At 42.5% G+C, this 19950-nt stretch overlaps 1 protein-coding gene across 1 annotated transcript in view; it reads right to left on the reverse strand.

Annotated features, from left to right (window-relative positions):
- The window catches only part of ARHGAP26 (Rho GTPase activating protein 26), a 517847-nt gene extending 498322 nt beyond the window's left edge, over positions 1-19525 (reverse strand). The window contains exon 1 of the mRNA XM_069102296.1: positions 18805-19525. Within this exon, the coding sequence (XP_068958397.1) occupies positions 18805-18958 (154 nt within the window). The 5' untranslated portion in view covers positions 18959-19525. The remainder of the gene's footprint in view (positions 1-18804) is intronic.
- Between the last annotated feature and the right edge of the window lie 425 nt (positions 19526-19950).

Genomic DNA, 19950 nt, shown 5'->3' on the forward strand with positions numbered 1-19950 from the left:
AGCCCCCCAATTTTTTTTTCACAAACTGTCATCTAGCGATGCCCTACTTATAAAACTTGCTTTTTTGACCCAACTATATTTAACCTTATTAAATGTCATCTTATTAGATTTGTCTCACTCTTCTTTTAGGATTCAGATTCCATCAATACATCAGCAATCTCCCACTACCCCACCTCCAGCTTTATGTCATCTGCAATTTTGATAAACTATGCCAGGATCCAAGTCATTGATAAAAATGGTGGCCAATCCAGGGCCTAGGACACTTCCCTGGAGCACTGTCCTAGAGAACCTGCTTCAAGTTAACACAGACACTAAGTAACTCTTTGGGTCTAATCATTCAACCAGACCCACAACTAACCTAACTATGTTATGTATGAATCAGATTCCAGCATTCAGCAACCAGAGCTATGAGGATATAAGAGAGAGTCTGGGCAACCTAAAATCAGGTTCAGAACGTTCCAAAGCCTATATTGTGTGGGAAGGAAGCGCCACTTTGCTGTTGCATATGTAAAACATATGAAGGTAAGCCTCTCGATTACCTTCAAAGAAATGCGCTGCACCTCATACATACATGGTCTGACTTAATGCTGATTAAGAACAAGAGGGAGGAGAAAGGAAGGGGGGGATGGTCAGGGGAAAGCAAAAGGCATATAAAAAACCAAAAGGCTTCAGGCAGAATATTCACTATCTGATCCGTTTCAATTTTGCATGCACTGGAGCAGAGCATCTCTGCAGGGAACGTGCATGCTGGCTAGAGAAAGGGAGGAAATGAGATTTCTTCCCAATCCAAGAATCACTCCATTGCATGCAGCAAAAAAGAATGTTGGCTTATGGAGTCAGAGGTTTTCCCCATCTTGTCGTGATGGTTATTCGGCTGTGTCCCACTCTTCATGACCCCTTCTGGGGTTTTCTTGGCCAACATACTGGAGTGGTTTACCATTTTCTTTTTTTTTTTTTTTTTCAGTGACACCACACTATTTTCTTCTCCAGCTCATTTTATAGATGAGGAAACTGAGGCAAACAGGGTTAAGTGACTTTCCCCAGGGTCACACAACTGGTAAGTGTCTGAAGCCAGATCTAACTCGGGAAGATGAGTCTTCGCCAGGCCAGAACGCTAACCACTGGGACACCTAGCTGCCCGCTGGAGTTAGAGGACCCAGGTTCAACACCCACCTTCACCTCACTTCCTCGATGTGTGAACATAGACAAGACACTAAACCTCAGTCTTTTCTTATCTAACCAATAAGATGGTTAAACTATACAACTTCTAAGGTCCCTTCTGACTCTAAGCATACAACCCCATGATCCTTTAAGAAGTAGTTTATAGGGCGGCTAGGTGGCGCAGTGAGTAGAGCACCAGCCTTGGAGTCAGGAGGACCTGAGTTCAAATCCGACCTGAGACACTTAATTAACACTTACTAGCCATGGACTAAGAGTTGTCAGCTACTCAGTCAATAAGCATGTTTTAAGTATCTTCATATGGTAGACTAAGTACTGGGGTACAAAGAGAATAAAACTGGCCATACCTAGGGATACATCAGACCCTTGGCTAGTGTGACCTTGCCTGCTTGTGATACAGGAAGATGTGTTAGGGTTGCATATGTCAAGGCTGCTTACTAGCCATGTGACCTTGGGCAAGTCGCTTAACTCCAACTGCCCTCCAAAAAGCAAAAAACAAAACAAAACAAAAAAGTAGTTTATACAAAGCAGGCAGTCTGCAAGCTTCTTTCAGAGATCAGGATGCCTCCACTGAGAGTAAAATTGAAAGACAGGAACCAAAGCAGAAGCTTACTGACTGAGTAGCTGACAACTCTTAGTCCTTTAGAGGACCAGAGACAACAGGAAGAAACAAAACCAGTCTGTCTGTCTGAAAGGGATGTCACACCTATCTCCTAAGAAGCAAAGCGGGGAGGGGGAGAGAGAAAGAGAGGGTGAGAGAGAATGAACTTATTAGCATCCTTTTGCCCACACACTGCCAATCAGTAGCTGCTGTGCTCTGCCATCTGCCCTCCCTAACACCCCTGCTCAGAGAGCTGCGATGAGAAGGGACAAAGATGAGGTCAGAGATAAGGCAGCACAGGAACCAAGCCCATTTCCCCCTCACCCATCAAGGACAATCAGAACACAATACCAGGACTTACCTTGGGAAGCACTCATTCATTGCTCCATACCTCCCTCCTCAAAGTTATTTTCTGCAGCTTCCCTAGTCTTCAGCTTTCCTCCACATCTCATACTGTGCCCCCAACCTCCTCAGGCAGTTTCCAGAATATTATTAAGAAATGCACAGTGTGGTTATAGGCTCTGACCCCAAATGACTTTAACCCCGACAAGAGTTCCAAAGACACTCTGTGGGAAAACACCCTCTGACAGACCATGAATATAAAAGTTTTCTTTCAAGAGTTTTCCAGTAGTAATATAGTAGAAGTGACCCAGTCTTTCATACCAAATGCAGACAGGCCAAGAGGCCCCTTGGCGGAAAGCCACACATGCTGAGACTTCTGCAGGAAGCTTTTCCTTATTCCCATCCCTCTCCTTCTCAATTGGGAGTGTTCTACCAAACTACCTTATATTTAACAGCTTTACTATTTGTTGCATTAACCAACTTTATATTTTTGTTGTATATATTTTTATATGTACTTATCTTCCCCATCTGAATCTAAGTTTCTTTGAGAATAGGTATTATTTCGTTTTTTAAACTTGTATTCCCAGTCTAGCACTTAGTAGGTACATAAAAAATATCTGTTGATTGACTAAAAACCCTGAGACTCGGGGGCACAGTGAATAGAGCACCAGTCCTTGAGTCAGGAGGACCTGAGTGCAAATCCAGACTCAGGCACTTAACACAAAACTAGCCGTGTGACCTTGGGCAAGTCACTTAACCCCAATTGCCCTACCTTCCCCCCTCCAAAAAGGGGAAAAAAAAACCCTGAGACTTTCACCACCCCTGAAAAACGTGAACAACACTTAGAAGAATAAAACTCCTATATTTTACAACAAAGTGAAGTGTATGGACCCCTTTCTTAGAGTAATGTTTTATTAAATGCACAAAATACATATCAAACCAGTTATATTGGAACACAGTTTCCAAAATACTTTAAAAAAAAAAAAGTTCCCAGGCCCCAGGTTAAAAACCCCACATATAACGGCTGCAAATTATAGGCTTACAACCTACTTTCCACACTAAATTATCTCACTAGACACACGCTCACATCAACCCTCTAAGGTAGGTCCTAAAGATACATAATTCTCATTATACTGATAAGAAAGCTAAGACTTAGAAAAATGAAATTACTTTCCCATAGGCATACAGCAAGTGTGGTCAAAACATCTGGTTCTGGGTCTCACCAACTCATTTGCTATATATATAGCCTTAGCAAGTCACTGCCCTTACTCTGAATTCCTAAGCATTAACTGTATTTAGTTTATATCATTCTGTGCAAGAGAAAGATTGCTAGTCAGAGATCCTGGGTTCAAAACCCAGATTTGGTACTCAAGATCTATCTGGGACCTTGTAATGGGAATGTAAATTTTAAAGATCTTCCCTGCCCCTAGGCTAAAGTGCACCTGGAGCCTGGGGTGGGAGGCTTGTTTTTCAGTAGATACTTCTTGATTGGCCAGGGGGTCAATAAGGTTGATACATTCTCTGAGCCAGGAGAAGGGTATATAAACCCTGATGTGTAGCTTTGTTTAGGGGCTCACTTTGAGAAGTGTTCTGTGATTTGATATGGATTCTGGGAAGCCGTTGTCCTGAGCCCCCTGAAACCCAGATGTTGATTTGGTATGGATGTAATGGTTGGACAGTTTGGAAAGCTGTCTACTTGATCTGTTTCTGTCTTGATAATTCTGTCTGTGTATTCTGAAGTTCTGGGTGCTGACCTTTTTCCTCTGAACTAGGTGAAAGATACATATCTGACTGATTAAAGTAAGCTTGTTAACCCATTTTAAGTTGCTTTCCTTTATCAAAGCAGATCTAAGAACCTGTGGTGGCAGCGACCCTGGGGAGGCTTGGGGTGCTTGCTGCCACAGACCTTGGGCAAGTAACAACTTCCTGGGCCTCAGTTTCCTCAACTGCAAAATAAAGGGAATTCAACCAAATAATATTACTATTAATTCTCAATGGATATTTATTATATTGTGGGTCCTAGACCTTACATTGCCAATAACTTGTGTTTTTATTTTTCCTAGTTTCCTCATCTGAAAAAGGAATCATAGTCTCATAATTAGCATTTCTAAGCTACTAGAGGTTAACAAAGTACTTTCTTTACATATAACAATTCAATTGATCCTCACAACAACCCTGTGAGATAGGTGCTATTATTTTCTTCATTTTACAAATGAGGAAACTGAGGCAAACAGGGTTTGTTTGTTTTTTTATGATTTGCCCAGTTTAATATGGCTAATAACAATCTGAGAAATACTTATAAGTGTCTAAGAAATTACCAATAGATATGAAAATGTCTGGAAAAATTTTAACTGATATATAAATATAAATACAGACTAAAAGCAAATGGTTTTTAAGTGCTTTCTCGGCCTACTTTAGCATTTCCAAGTATGCTACCTTGCTCAAAAATCTCCTACTTCTTTTGTCTACCCCACAAAATAGGCCCTAAATCACAGATCAGTGTTGGACTAGGCCTTAGAAATCAAATCCTTTCTTTTGAGAGCTGACAAAATTAAGGTCCAAAGGAGATGAAGTGAATTACTCAGTTATATGGGGAGTTAATGGCAGAGCAGGAATAAGAAAGGCCTCAGAACATCCAATTGGTGTTTTTCCGACTCCACCACTACCAGCAGCTACCTGAACTAACTTGGCTCTAGGCTTCATAAACCCTCACCTGAAAAAACTCTTCTCCATTCTATAGTTAAGTAAACTTACCACTGCACATGCACTTCCTCCAAATCAGGAAATCTAATGTGGATGAAATAAAGCTTGGACAAAAAAGTCAGGAAATGTCTTCTAAGTTTGTCACAGTCTGATTCACAGAACCAAAGGAATCTCAGGGCTACAAGGAGGCTAACCTAACCTTTGCCTTGAACAAAAATCCCCTTTAAACAATCCCAACACTAGATGCCTTCTAGAGACTAGCCATTCCATCTCACATACTAAGTAGACCACTGCACTTTTAGACAGTTCTACTATCCAAGAAGTTTTCTGTATGTTGGGCCAAATTCTACTTCTCCATAATTTTAGAATTCCTTGTCTCCCCTCTTCCCTCAATGATTAACTTTAACCAATAAAAGTAACCATTTCCCTCAGGAAAAACAGAACAGAAAGCATCTGACATAGGTTTTTTAGACCAGAGGAACACACTCAGAGCTCTATCTAGGGCAGGACAACTCGGACTTTATCCCAAGGAACAGATATTTAGAAGACACAGACTTATTCTCTATCAGTAACAAGAAACAAATGAACTTATTAGCAAGAATACAAAATATATTAGGAAGCTACAAAATGGATGCACTATGGCCTCTTCCCCTCGCTCCATCCTCCTGAGAAAAGACACACTGGATTACCATGAGGTCCAACTTTACCAGCTTCCTCAATAAGGACCTCATAGTTTCCAGCATGTTTCTACTCACAGAGCCCTGTGTCCTAAGATTTCTCCCCACCTCTCTCCAACGAGAGAGCGGGTGGGGGGCAATAGTGGATGTAATGCCAGGCCTGAAATCAGAAAGACTCATCTTCCTGAGCTCAAATCTAATATCAGACACTTAATAGCTGTGTGACTCTGGGTAAGTCACTTAACCCTATTTGCCTCATTCTCTTAGTCTATAAAATGAGGTGGAGAAGGAAATGGCAATCCAGTATCTCCACCAAGAAAACCCCAAATGGGGTCAGACTCAACTGAAAACAACTGAACAGCAATGACCCTACAATGAACTTGTCTTTAAAAACTTCATTTGAGGGTATGTTTTGTGAAGCTTATGCCAAAATCACTAGTCATGGTTCAGATTACACTCTTCCAGGTTAAACTTCAAAATAAGAAAAGAAATGCTGAACCAATATACCCTGCCCCTTAGCAGTTCCCCAAGATTTCTAGCAGCTTTAGGAAAAAAGAAAGCAGTACAATATTTGGGGAGTTTTTTGTTCTCATTTTCTTTCTGATGGGGCTGGTCCATTATCCAGACAAAATCACCATGAGGTAAATTCAGACTTATTTTAGCATCCACCAACCTTTTTGAATTATTTACAAAAGATCAGATACAGATAAGAATGTAACAGTAGCTTCACTGAAAATAAGACAAGTGAGTGGCCAGGGAGAAACAAACAGGGACAATGACAGTCCTTCTGAGTACTGTATTCAGGTGATTTCTATTTAGAGGTACACACCTTCATATTAGGAGAACTTGAAAACAAAAACCAGAAATCACCACAGTTAATCTCTAAATTAGAGGGTGTTTACTTACATTAGGAAAGACCTATTTGCTGGACCCAAAGATCTACTACAGAAGTTTGTTTTTTAATGCTGAGTTACTGGAGTACAGGGGCAGCTAGATGGAACAGTGGTTAGAGCACTGGGCCTAGAATCAAGAAGACTCATCTTCCTGAGTTCAAATCCGGATTCAGATTCTTACTAGCTGTATGACCCTGGGCAAGTCACTTAACCCTATTTGCCTCAGTTTCTTAATCTGTAAAATGAGTTGGAGAAGGAAATGTCAAACCAAGAAATTGCCAAGAAAAACCCAAACGGGGTCACAAAGAGTTAGGACATGACTGAAACTACTCAACAACAGGGACTCTTACCTTTTTGTCACAGATTCCTTTAGCAATCCCAAAAAGCTAAGGAGCCCTTCTTGGAATCATGGATAAAATAAAATACATAGGATTACAAAGGAAATCAATTATATTAAAATAAGAGTTGTAAAAATAAATATATTTTAAACCAAGTTCACAGAACCCATGTTAAGAAATTCTGTCACAGAGAATTAAAAAATGATCTGATTTACATTATTCAGTTTACATACTGAGTTTACAAATTTTTACTGAACAAACTGGTTATACAAAGACAAACTCAAACACTCGTTTGATGCCTCCAACATGTCCTCACAAGGAACCAAGAATTGTCTGCTCCTGTTCCACAGACAGCTTTCTTGGCATAGGGGTAGCAGCGAGTGAAATTACACTAGATAGATAGATACAGAAAAACAGACATAGATATACAGATGTAGATATAGATATACTATATATAATGTTTATTATATATATAATATGTTTATATTATATATAATATGTTTATCACATAAACATATAAACACATATAAAGACACACATATACAGACATGTCCCTGATGTCTCAAAGGGTGTCTGTGTCTATATGTATGAGAGGACAAAGGGAAGGAACAGAAAAGGGTCCAATTGTTGGCCTTGTTTTACACTAGCCTGGAGTATACAGTATGCTGACAGCTGAGCTGGAATCATCACAGAATAAGCTTCACAACTGTACCTCCTTGAAAGCCATGAAAAGGGGTGTTAAGGGGGCTTTGCTTTTCAGCATATGATGTCCGGCCTGCACCTTCCATCACAGCAATGCCACTGCCTACTCCTGGATGAACCATTCTGAAGATTCCCACCTTTCCAAATGAGAAATTCTCCTCACTATGGACAACCAATCCCAGCATCCCTGCCTCCTAAACAGTAGGCAACTGCCCAGCTAGCTAAAGCCACAGGATTTCTTCCTTCACACCCTCTCCAGGGCAGTGTGCTCTCCACCAAGGTGAAATGAGCCAGACACAAACAGAGAGTGACAAGGCAATGACAATACTGCCAAGTTGCTTTCCTCACATTTTCCCCTTTTCCTCAGCTCTGTTTTACACAGGAATTTGTAAACACTTCCTACTCTAAATTTGTAAACATTCCTTTGGCCCCCTTCTTCTATTTACTAATGCTGTGGTTCCTTTCCTAATCAGCTAGCATATTTTTTTTCTTCTAAGAACCTCCATTTTTAATATCTCTCTCTCCCTTTGTCCTTCATTCTCCCTCCTTTTTTCTCCCTCCCTCTCTCCTTCACTCCCTTTTTCCTCTCTCTCTCTCTCTCTCTCTCTCTCTCTCTCTCTCTCTCTCTCTCTTTCTCTCTCTCTCTCTCACACACACACACACACACACACACACACACACAGAGTCTCTCTCCTTCAGATTATTTTCATCCTCTCACTCCCTCAGAGTCCTAGCAACTCTCAGGAGACTGCCACTGGTCTGCAAAGGCTTTTTGGAACAGGTTGAACAGGAGGTAGAAAGCTGGAGATTTCAACACAAACTCAGTCATTACCACACTGTGATACCTTGATTCTTCTCTGTATCACTAAGCTCTTCATTGACACCAGGGGAACAGATGATGAGATAAGTAGCGTAGGGGAAAGTGAACTATACTTAGTCACAGAACCTGGGTTCAAGTGCCAGCTCTGAGAGCTTATTATGTGACCTTGGACAAGTCACTTCTTAGAATGATTGTAAATCCAATGGAAGGAACTTTAGACATCACCTAGTTTAATCCCCTCATTTTGCAGATGGGTGAACAGAAGCCCAGGAATTGGAAATTACTTACCCAAGGTCACATGGGCACTAAATGACTGAGCCAGAGAGATTAGAAGACAGGATTTCTGATTCAAAATCCAACCCTCTCTGCAGTAGAGGATAGGAAGATGGGTGGATCAATCTCAGAAGAATGATATAGTAACCTAGAAGATTCTCTCAATACCATTGGTCAATGAGGTAGAGAAGAGCTGAGCCATGAGAAAGACATTTCATCATATATCCAACAGCACAAGTGTCTTGACTACCAGCTCTCCAGACTTCAGTTTTTTCATATTTACAGGATGGTAACTATGAAGCAGTGCCACTCCAACAATTTTCTCAGCACCTGGGAATGGAGTCAAGAGAGTGGGATTCAAGTCTTGGCTTTGCCTCTTTATCCTTTATGTGGCCTTATGGAAATCACATCACCTCTCTTGGCCTCCACTGTCACATGGCTAAAGTGAGAAGTTGATCCCAAAAGTTCATTCTGTGAACCTTTGACCTTGAAAAAAAAAAAGTGGCTTATTCTAATCAATCAATAAGCATCTACGGACCAGGCACCATCCTGGGCCCTGGAGATACAAATACAAAGGATGACAAACCTATTTGCAAGAAGCTTACACTCTAAAACTGCACAGTAGGCAAGTCAACCAAACCAATCCCTTGGTCACTTAAAGAATAAAAGGCTAGGGGTGGCCAGGTAGCACAGCGAGTAAAAACACTGGCCCCAGAGTCGGGATGACCTGGGATCAAATCCAGGCTCTGATACTTAGCACCACATCCAGAAATAACTGGCCGTGTAAACTTGATCAAGTTACTTAACCCCAATTGCTTAAAAAAAAAAAAAAGGCTAGGGGCAGCTAGGTGGCACAGTGAATAGAGCACCAGTCCTAGAGTCAGGAGGACCTGAGATCAAATCCATCCTCAGACACTTGACAAACTTACTGTGTGACATTGGGCAAGTCACTTAACCCTGACTGCCTTGCCTTCCCCCCTCCAAAAAAAAAAAATAAATAAAAGGCTAGTAGAAACCAACAGGCCCTTTTTAATTTAATGCAAGATGGCTCATATCCAACATAAAAAAATGGGGCCAAAATGAGCCAGGGACTAATAATCCAATCTCAGACTAACGTTTCTATCTTGCTCATCAACATAACAGCTTACTACCCATTAGCTGAGTGAGGTAACAGGTAGTACAAAGATAAGGTGTCAAAAAACAAACCTCATAGCCATGGCTGTTAACAGAAGTACAAAGGAGACATCTGCCAATAAACTGGAACTTCTGGCTAAAATGAGGATTCTGAAGTATCTGTGGATTTAACATGACCATCAGTCACTATGGATCACAGGAGGCACAGCTCAAGATTTACAAGAGTCTAATCGGAAATCCCAGAATAATATTAAAAACCACACCACTGGAGGACATTCTGTCCTAACTGTAGTCCTTTAAGTCTGGGTTCAATGCCACAGGAAATACCGATAGGAAGAGGAAGGCTGGCCAGATCACACCTCTATCTGCCTAAGGAACTGCTACAATGTATACGGAGTTCTTTGATACTGTTAACTGGAGGAATGTTCGGGGACATAGTTTTGAGCAGAGGAGGCTGGTCTCCTATAGGTCATCTGGCATTATCTCATTTGAGCCTCACAGCCCTGTGAGGAAGGGACAACAGACAAGATCCCTCTTTTCACAGAGGCTGAGTGATCTGTCCGTGGTCACACAACTAATAAACAATGGAAAAGGGATTTGAACTCTGGCTCTTCCTGAGGCCAAATCAGGTCCTCTTTCTGCCTTTTAGCTATACCTTAAAAGACATGAATAGAACTGTAAGAAGCCAGCATTACATTCCTAAAATAAATAATAATTAGAGATATGAAGATATATAGTCACAGAGAAGAGATAAGATATTTCGACACACATAACAATCACAGAATTTGGATCTGTAAAGGATCATTTCAACCAACCTTTTCATTTAAAAGATGAGGAAAATAAGGTCAAGAGAAGTTAAGTGACTTTCTCAAGGTCATACAGGTAAGTAATTAGGAAAGCCAGAATTAGAGCTTAGGACCCGAATGATTGGAAGGTCCTGGGGTGGGGTAGTACTTGGAGATTATTTAATCACACTTAGTAAATGCTGTATTTTGAATGATGTCACGTTTTGATCTTCTCTGTTCTTGGTTTGTCACTGAATAAAATAGAGAGCACCTATGCTGGTATTTTGAACCTGGGAAGTTGCCTTCTTTTGGCATTACATTACACCCTGCCAGGTCCTCTGACTCCAATGTCCTTTCTTGTATTTCTTGATGCCAGATTACACATCATATACCAACTCCACTGGTTTTTCTTCTACGAGAAAACCTTATAGGAACACTAGAGCACCCTATAAAGTCTTTTAGTGTGGCAGCAATTTAAAAAAAAAACTTTTCTTCTATAGGATTTGATGCCCTTCTACAGAAAATGAACAAAGCAAATTGGGGGCCCAGGCTGGAGGGAAGAAAGGAAGGGAAAGGGGCCTTCTTTATCTTAAAGCTACAAAACTTGTGAATTCAATGTAGTTTTTGTTTCCTCTATAAATATACCCAGAAAATGCTGGTTCTGCAAATTACAACCTTTTTCAAATAAGGGGGGAGCACTTTTTGAGGTAGCTAGAAGCCCCCTACAAACGTAGAGCAGAAGGAAGAAATTTCCAGCAACTCACACAGGGAATTGTTTTGCACCAACAGGTTCTTCTTAAAGGATGACAGAATTCAGGGCCAAGTTGTCAGAGATCACATCTCACAGACTCCTCTTTCAAAGATCAGAAAATTGAGGTTCAGGGACGATTTCACAGACACATAAAAAGTAGCTAAAACCAAAGTTACAACTGTTTCAGTCTCACAAAATCTGTATCCCACACTAGGGAGATAAGGGAGGGTACAGCTTGTCTAGATGAGGGATTAAGAAACAAAGGCTTTAAGTTATTTAGCCAGAGTCTCAGGAATTAGTCAGCTGTGGCGAAGCAACAGTATCTAGAACAGAACCCAGCCTTTTGGCCTCTCCATTAAATGCTTTATTATCCATGTCTAAATAGAATGAATGCCCCACAATCACCAGTAATCACTCAAGTCCTGACCCAAAAAAAGTCTATTGCCATACAAGGTCAAAGGAACCTCAGCAAAGTTCACATGTTCCCCTCTGGCCAGAAGTGGCTATTTCAACATGAAAACTTCCGATTTGAGAGCACACAGTCCCATAATCTTAGCAAATTCTTCAGCATCTTCTGAGAACCAAAGTGGAGCTGGAAGAAGCTTGCGACCTGATCACAAATCAACAGTCTTATCCTTCAAGAGTCTGATTTACTTGTTTGCTCTCCAAGAGTCTCTATAGTTCTACCTAGAGTTTCTATTTTTGTTGCTGAAATGTTTTTGTTGCTTCTGAGATGAGTACGGCTGTGGCTGCTGAAATCCAGAGATGGTACAGAGATCAGGAATGCTAATTAATGGCCCAGAATGCAGTGCACAAAGCCAGTGGCACCTCCAAGAAGGCCTGTGAAAAGTACAGATTAATGAGTCTGAAACAAACCTCATTCAATTTGTTTAGGCCTGGTATTCTTGTCACCCAGCATGATGGTAACCACAAGTCAATCAGGAACAATTTTGGGGGGTACATTTTCCCTAAGTTTCTGGTAAATGTTAGACACAAGTACATGAAAGCATAATCATGAAACTGAAAAATGAAACAATGCCTACTCAAAAAGCAAGCTTTCATCCAGTCACCTCTACTAGACAATTAAGCTTCCTGAGGGCAGGAAATGGAGTTTACTGTTTTAAAACTAGAATAGAATATTAGAGCTGTACCTGGACTCAAGAAGTCATGTCCAACTCCTCATGACCCCATATGGGGTTTTATGGCAAAGATAATGGAATGGCTTGCCATTTCCCTCTTCAGCTCATTTCATAGATGAAGAAGCTGAGGCAAACAGGGTTAAGTGACTTGCTCAGGGTCACACAGCTATTAAGTGTCTGAGGTCAAATTTGAACTCAGAAAGATGAGTCTTCCTGACCTCAAGTCAGGAATTCTATCCACTGTACCAGCAAGCAACCCTGACATGTCAAGAAAACCTAAATTCAGGGCGGCTAGGTGGCACGGTAGTAGAGCACCTGTCCTGGGGTCAGTAAGATCTGAGTTCAAATCCGGCCTCAGACACTTAACACTTACTAGCTGTGTGACCTTGGGCAAGTCACTTAACCCCAACTGCCCTGCCCTCCCCCCTCCAAAAAGAAAAAAAAAAGGAAACCTAAATTCAAATCCAATCTCAGAAATTACTAGTTGTGTAACTTAATTTCTCAAGTTAAGTGACTCAAGTTTCTGCGTCTGTAAAATGGAGATAATAATAGCATCTGTTGTAAGGATCAAATGAGATAACACAAATGAGATGAAACTGCAAAGTGTTTTGTAAACTTTAAAGTGCTATATAAATGCTAACTTATTATTATTTGTAGTTTTCTGTTCATAGCAGAATATCTGTTAAATGAGTATACTAAACTGTCTCAAAGACTGGAGAAGAAAAATGACTTCCACTAACACAATTTTAAAATATTATTAAATTTAGGTGAATTTGTCAAACACTCCCACTTTATTAAAAAAAAAAGTCATTTGTCCTAGTAATGATAGAAATGCAAATTAAAGCACCACTGAGGTTTCACCTCAAATTCATTAAATTGGCAGAGATAACAAAAGAGAAAAACAGCAAATTCTCAAAGTGCTGGAAGAAAACAGTTACACTAATTAATGCACTACTGGGTAAAGCTGTGAATCCGTCCAGACATTCTGGAAAGCAATCTGGAACTATTTCCCAAAAGTCACTAAACTCTTTTTTTTTTTTTAATAAAGCAATTGGGGTTAAGTAACTTGCTCAAGGTTACACGGCCAGTTATTTCTGGGTGTGGTGCTGAGTGTCTGAGCCCGGGATTCGATCTCCAGGTCGTCCCAACACTGGGACCGGTGCTCTTACTCGCTGAGCCACCTGGCCGCCCCTAAGCAATTGGGGTTAAGTAACTTGCTCAAGGTTACACGGCCAGGTGTTTCTGGGTGGGTGCTAAGCGTCTGAGCCTGGGATTCGATCTCCAGGTCTTCTCAACACTGGAGCCGGTGCTCTTACTCGCTGTGCTACCTGGCCGCCCCTACTAAACTCTTAATACTCAGATTCAATCATACCTCTACCCCAAAGAGTAAGAGGAAAAGCACCCAGCTATGGAAAAATATTTATAGCAGTTCTTTTCATAGCAGCTAAAAATTTAAAACGAAGATGGTGTTCACCTATCGGGGACCGGCAAACAAATTACAGCATGTGAATGTAGAAGAATGTTTTTGTGTCATAAGAAGTGACAAAATGGGTAGTTTCAGAGAAAACTAGGAAGACATGTATGAATGGATGCAGAGTGAAGTGAGCAGAAAAATTTATACAATGACAACATTAGAAAGAAAACAGCTCTGAAAGACTTTCCAACCGATCAATGCAATGATAAACCAGAAGTCCAAGAGGAATGAAGATAAAGCACTCTACCTATCTCCTGCTTGAGAATTTAAAGGACTTAAGGAAAAGAACAAGACATATTTTTAGACATGGCAAGTGTGGATTCACATTTTGCTAGACTATACGTGTTTATGAAGGTTTTTCTTTTTCTTCTTTTGAAAATTGTTTAATTGGGCAGGGACAGTGGAAAGAAGAAACAATAAATTGTTATATAAATTAATTAGAATGCAAAAGAACATAATTAAATAACATTCATTTAAAAAGCAATAGTGTGTTTCCTACCTAAAATCCAAAACATACAAATATAGATTTAAAAATTAAAGAAACTTGAGAGGCCATCAAGTCCAAACCTCATTTCACAAAGGAAACTGATGATCTGAAAAGTGATTTACCTAGGCAGCCAGGTGACACAGTGCACCAGGCTTGGAATCAGGAGGCCTTGAGTTCAAAGCCAGCCTCAGACACTTTCTAGATGTGTGGCCCTGGGCAAGTCATTTAACCCGGATTACCTCAAAAAAATAAAAAGAAAGAAAAAAGAAAAGTGCTTTACACAAAGTCACATCAGCAGTTAGGAGCAGAACCATAATTCTAACCAAGGTCTTCTGACTTCAAATTCAGCATATACTTGGGAAAAGGCAGCACAGCCCCATCCATTGAGTGGAGTTCATCTAGCTATTAGATTATAATTTCAAGCTCCCACAGAAACAGAAGGGATGGTTGGGGAGGGGGGAGGAGATGAAGAAATTGTTTTTTAAATGACTGGAGTATTTTATATGTGATTTAAACGACAAAACATTCCTCAACCACTTCTTTGCACAAACATCTTTTGAGAATGTCACCCACTGATGCCCACACAAGTAGACCAATTACCAATCAGCAACCACTCTAAAGAAGACTCCTGCTTTCACTTTTTCTTCCAAAACTAACATCATTTTTAGAAACCCTTTACCCTTAAGGAAGCAAACACTTGACAACTCTGGCTCATAAATCCCTTCAGACAATATGCTTATCACACATGTCAGTGGCATGGCCTAGTGATGTACTAAGTCCCAGACTCATGATTCTTCTCATCGGCACTTAAGAGACTTGTCCAGCTCCTGCTATCTCCATCCCACAAGCCACTCACAAAATGACACTCTCAGCTGAGACACAAACAGATGAGACAAAACAGATAAGACTAAAGTAAATCAGTATCACAGATGATAACCTTTCCAGGAGCCACCCCACAATGCAGAGGAGTTCTTAGGATCCTAGATTCAAGGCCAGAAGGGGCTTCCGACAGGATTCATCATGGTCAGCTCCCTTTAGGGGGCCTAATTTCTACTCCTAAATCCAAACTTAGATTTTTACTACTGTAGTTCATAAAGAAAGTTTGTATATGGATACTGCTGGTGCTTACTCTCTGGCTATCTTAAGACAATGAGCAATCTGTCCAGTAAACAGCACAAAGAAGAGGTATGACATAGAACTTAACAGAACCTTAGCACTGAAAATGGGAGCAGTTAGATGGTACAAAGGAAACAGTGTTGGGCCTGGAGGAAGAAAGACTCCTCTTCTCAGTTCAAATCTGGTCTCAGACACTTACTAGCTGTGTGACCCTAGGCAAGTCACTTCACTCTGTTTTCCTCAGTTTCCTCATCTGTAAAATGAGCTGTAGAAGGAAATGGCAAACCACTCCAGTGTCTTTGCCAAGAAAATCCCAAATGGGGTCAAGAAGAGTCAGACCAGACTTAACAATGGCAACAATGCACTGAAAAGAAAGAAACAAGTATTTATTAAGTGCCTTCTATGTTAGAGGCACCATGCTAACTATTTTTGAAAGATTATCTCATTTGATACTCGTAACAACCCTAGGTGGTAGGTGCTATTATTATGTTCATTTTACAGTTGAGGGAACTGAGGCAAATACAGGTCTAAGTATAATGCAGCTAGTATGTGAGGCTGGACATGAAATCAGATCTGGGGACTCAGTCTACTAGCTTCCTAAGAAAGAGATCTTAAGAGATGGCAGGATCACCAACATGGAGCTAGCGTTTTTCTAATCCAGTCCCTTCATTTTACAGAGAAGGAAACTGAGGCTTAGAGAGGTTAGGTGATTTACCCAAGGTAAACACTTCTTATGACACAAAAATAACAAAAAAAAATCAGAAATAAGATTTGGGCCCAGGTCTCTCCTGACCCCAGGGCCCACATTTCCTGCCATGCTTCCTCACACTCACACTACTTTCCACCAAGAAAATGTGACACACAAAAACAGAGGGCTCCTCACCTTAATCCTCACCCACTCCTCCAGAAGGGGCCAACCTGATTCTATTCTACCTTCAAAATGCAATGTCTAAACTCAGGTAGATTTCCACAGAGAGAAAGAGTGGCTCCAGCATCACCTGGAATTTCAAATCCTCTCAGAAACATGCCTAGTGATTGCTCCAGAACACTTAGGTCAATTCAACCTGAAATGCCTAGTTGACCACTCTATAGAGGCCCAAAGGTAACCAGCAACACCTGCAACCTGGAATACAGATCTGTCAAATCTACTCCCAAACTCAGAAACACATCTCCAGGAGCAGCCTACAATAGGTCTTCTATATAGAGATGATCTAGATATGTTTAATTCCTTTTCATTCCATATTCATTTAAACTCAATCCTGGAATAGTGTTGCCTTTCTAAAAACTAGAAGAGACAGGTGCAAGCAAACCGTATTCCCTTTCGGAATAGCTGGGCTCCACTTTGCACTCTTCCAATACCACTTGCCTTACCAATAAGCTAGAGATCACTGAATTTTCAAACCAGAGGGGACTCTGGAGTTCACATAGAACTGTACTGGGTACAGTAAAAAGAGCCCTCATTTGGTATCAGAAAATCTGGGTTTGTAATCTACCTCTGCTACTTACCTGGGTGGCCTTGAACAAGAAATTTCCCTTCTTGTGACCTCAGTTTCCTCATCTGTAAATGAGGAGGCCAGGCTAGAGACCCCTTGTAGCTCCAGATCATACAATACTAAACTATGGGACTAAGGGAAGTCACTACCCTCAGTCTCAATTTCCTTAAACTGACAAAGAAGATGCACTCATCTATACTGCACTGAGTGGTGGTATGGAAAGCCTTGTTAGGTTAAGTGTTAGTCTAATGAGAGCTCTAATTATTACAGTCAGCCTCTTCATTTGTATTTTATAAAAAAAGGAAACTAAAATGATCTTAAGACCAATACCAACCCTAAAACCTAAATTAATCAATGTAACTTTTTAAAAACTTGAGTTGCCATATGTTTCCAAATTCATCCTCTATTAGATGTCTCCAGCTTCTAAATTACAGGTTTCTCAGCACTTAAATTATCTCATTTGATTCTCACAACAACCCTGTGAGGTAGGTAGGTACTGTTATCTACCCCCATTTTGTGGATAAAGAAACTGGGGCTCAAGAGAGGTCAAGGTCACTCACCAGCAAATGGTATTTCAATGAATCAATAAACATTTATCAAACACCTCCATTAGGTGCCTGCTACAGGCACTGTACTAAGTACAAGGATACAAAACGAGGCAAAAGATAGTGGCTACCCCACTTCGGATTTAACTTTAAGGTCTAACTCCAAGTCTGGCTGTGTTCTCCAGAAAAGTTAAGTATGACTCAAACTGAAGTTTTTCTATACCAAAAAAAAAAAAAAAAAAAGGGAAAGGGGGCTTTGTTCTGGCAAATCTAAAAAAGATGAAAGAATATAGGAATCGATTAACAATCAGGACTTCAGTGTTACATGCTCAGGTCCATTGGTATTGAGGGATGAGGGGAAAGAGGTAATGGAAGGGAGCCAGAGACAAGCTTATCTATTTTTAAACTCTCACCCACACTTTCAAGAGGAACACTCTGTCTGATTTGAGTCCTCCCACCGGCATCACCTTCTGCTATTCAGCGCTCAGAACCTGAACACTGGAGCCTCTATTTCTGTTACTTGCCAGTGAACAAATACTGTAAAAGTCAAAACTAGTCACAAATGCGCACACACACACATATACACACATGAATGGTAAGAAGTTGCCAGAAAAAATGAAGAGAGAAAAAAAAACTGACTCCACTTTGCTCGAGGAACCCACCAGCCTTGCACTGGAGCAATGATGCAACGCCATCTCTGCCAGGGGGCACGTTAGCAAAGTTCTGGCTAGATACTGCTGGCTAACGGAGGGTTAAGGGTGAGCAGAGAAGAGGATCAGCGTGCTTTCCAAGTGCATACCAAACGGGTACCCAGAGGTATCGCTTTCCAACTCCCCTGAAGGGCTGCACTGTGCCCAAAGCTTCTGCATTCCTTATCTGGCTCCGCAGATCTTCCTCTAACACCTGTGCACCACACACAGCCACCCACAGGGGCAATATTTACCGCTCGGCGCTAGTGTTTCTAAACTGCAGCAGAACTGTTGGTAAACATCACGACAACCGGAATGCAAGCCTCCGTTCCACCGAAGGGTCCTCCCCTTACCTCATCTAATTGTTGCCAGCTCGCTCCATTTTTTCCTGCTTCCTGCCTCATTACAATAACCTTTCCGCATAGTGGTCTGTCAATCAGTGCCCGCAAGGGGGGGAATAAAAAAAGCCCAGAGCAATCGAGGCGATAAAAGTCTTCCAGAAGATGCCCCGACGGCATCACATGCCTACAGCACTGAGCCGTGGATGCCATCCCCAAGATGCCCCTCGCCCTTGCCCCGCTGGAGTTCGCACCCCTTCCCAGCCCCCGAGTGCTCCCCCCAGCCCGGTGGGGGCCAGATAAACGCACGCTTCCCAGCACTTACTCTTGAGCGCCGAGATGAGGGTTTTCCCATCCTTGATGAGCTCTTTAATGAACTTGTTAGTCTTATCCAGCTCTGCTTCATGAGACTTGAGCGTGTCTCGGAATTGCGGGCTATCCAGGCAGCAGTCACTGAACTCCAGGGCTGGGAGTCCCATAATCTCCCCCAAGCTTGGGGGAAGGAAACCTCTCCCCAAGGACAGACTAGCCCAGAGATTTCCCTCCCTCTCCTCCTTCTCCGTGCCGCGACCCCTGCACTAGCTCCCGGTACCTCTACCCTAAAAAAAAAAAAAAAAAAACGTAAAACGTTCTCGTTTCGTTCGCAAAGCCCAGCGCAACCGGGTTCCCGCGGGGGTGCGCCCTGCGCCACCTCCTCCACAGGTGGGGCTCCTGTTCTTTACAGGGGGAGGGCAGGACCCCAGGAGCCGGCGGCGAGCGAGGAGCAGACTCTGGGGTGCCCCGCGATCTGCATCCGCCACAGGTTCAGAAGACCGGGAGCAAGAACAGCCGGGAGCAGGAAGAGCAGGCGAGCGGTGGGGCACTCCTCATGGCCAGCGGCGCACACTGCAAAGCCACGGACAGCCCAGGAGCAGCCCAGCACAGGTCTGCTGCCTTCCCTTCCCCATTCAATGCGCCGCTGCCTGGAGCGCCCTCTCCCAGCTACCGCCGCTGCTGCTGCTGCTGCCGCCGCGGTCTGGGCCTCCCGAACCTGCTAGCCATGATCTCATCCCGCCAGGGCCAATCAGGGGACTCGCGCCCGCCCGGCCCATGGGCGCGCAGGGAGGGCGCGGAGGAGGGGGTTCCCTACCCAGCGCCGGGAAGCCCTTCCGCGCGTGGGACCCAATCAGCGGCCGGCTCGCCGGGAGTGGCCGGAGCCCGGGGAGGAGAAAGGAGAGAGGAGGGGTCCCGGAGAAGTGGAAGGAGCTAGGAGGAAGAGGAGGGAGGGGCGTGGTTGGAGCCGGAGTCCTTTTTTGCCCACGCACCGAGCTCTGCGTCTGCCTTTGCTCTTTCCTCTTGCAAAGGAGTCGTGTGCCGCAGGACAGCCGTATGGGGGGTGGGGAGGGTACTACAAGGTTGGAACATCGTATTAGAGCCTTGGTCTCTAGCCCAGCCCCTGGGATGGTGCCATAGTCCACCCCCAACCTGCGCG

Source organism: Petaurus breviceps, unplaced genomic scaffold, assembly GCF_028583685.1.
Source record: "Petaurus breviceps papuanus isolate PSGF00001 unplaced genomic scaffold, PetGlider_PUasm1.0 551, whole genome shotgun sequence".
Taxonomy (NCBI): domain Eukaryota; kingdom Metazoa; phylum Chordata; class Mammalia; order Diprotodontia; family Petauridae; genus Petaurus; species Petaurus breviceps.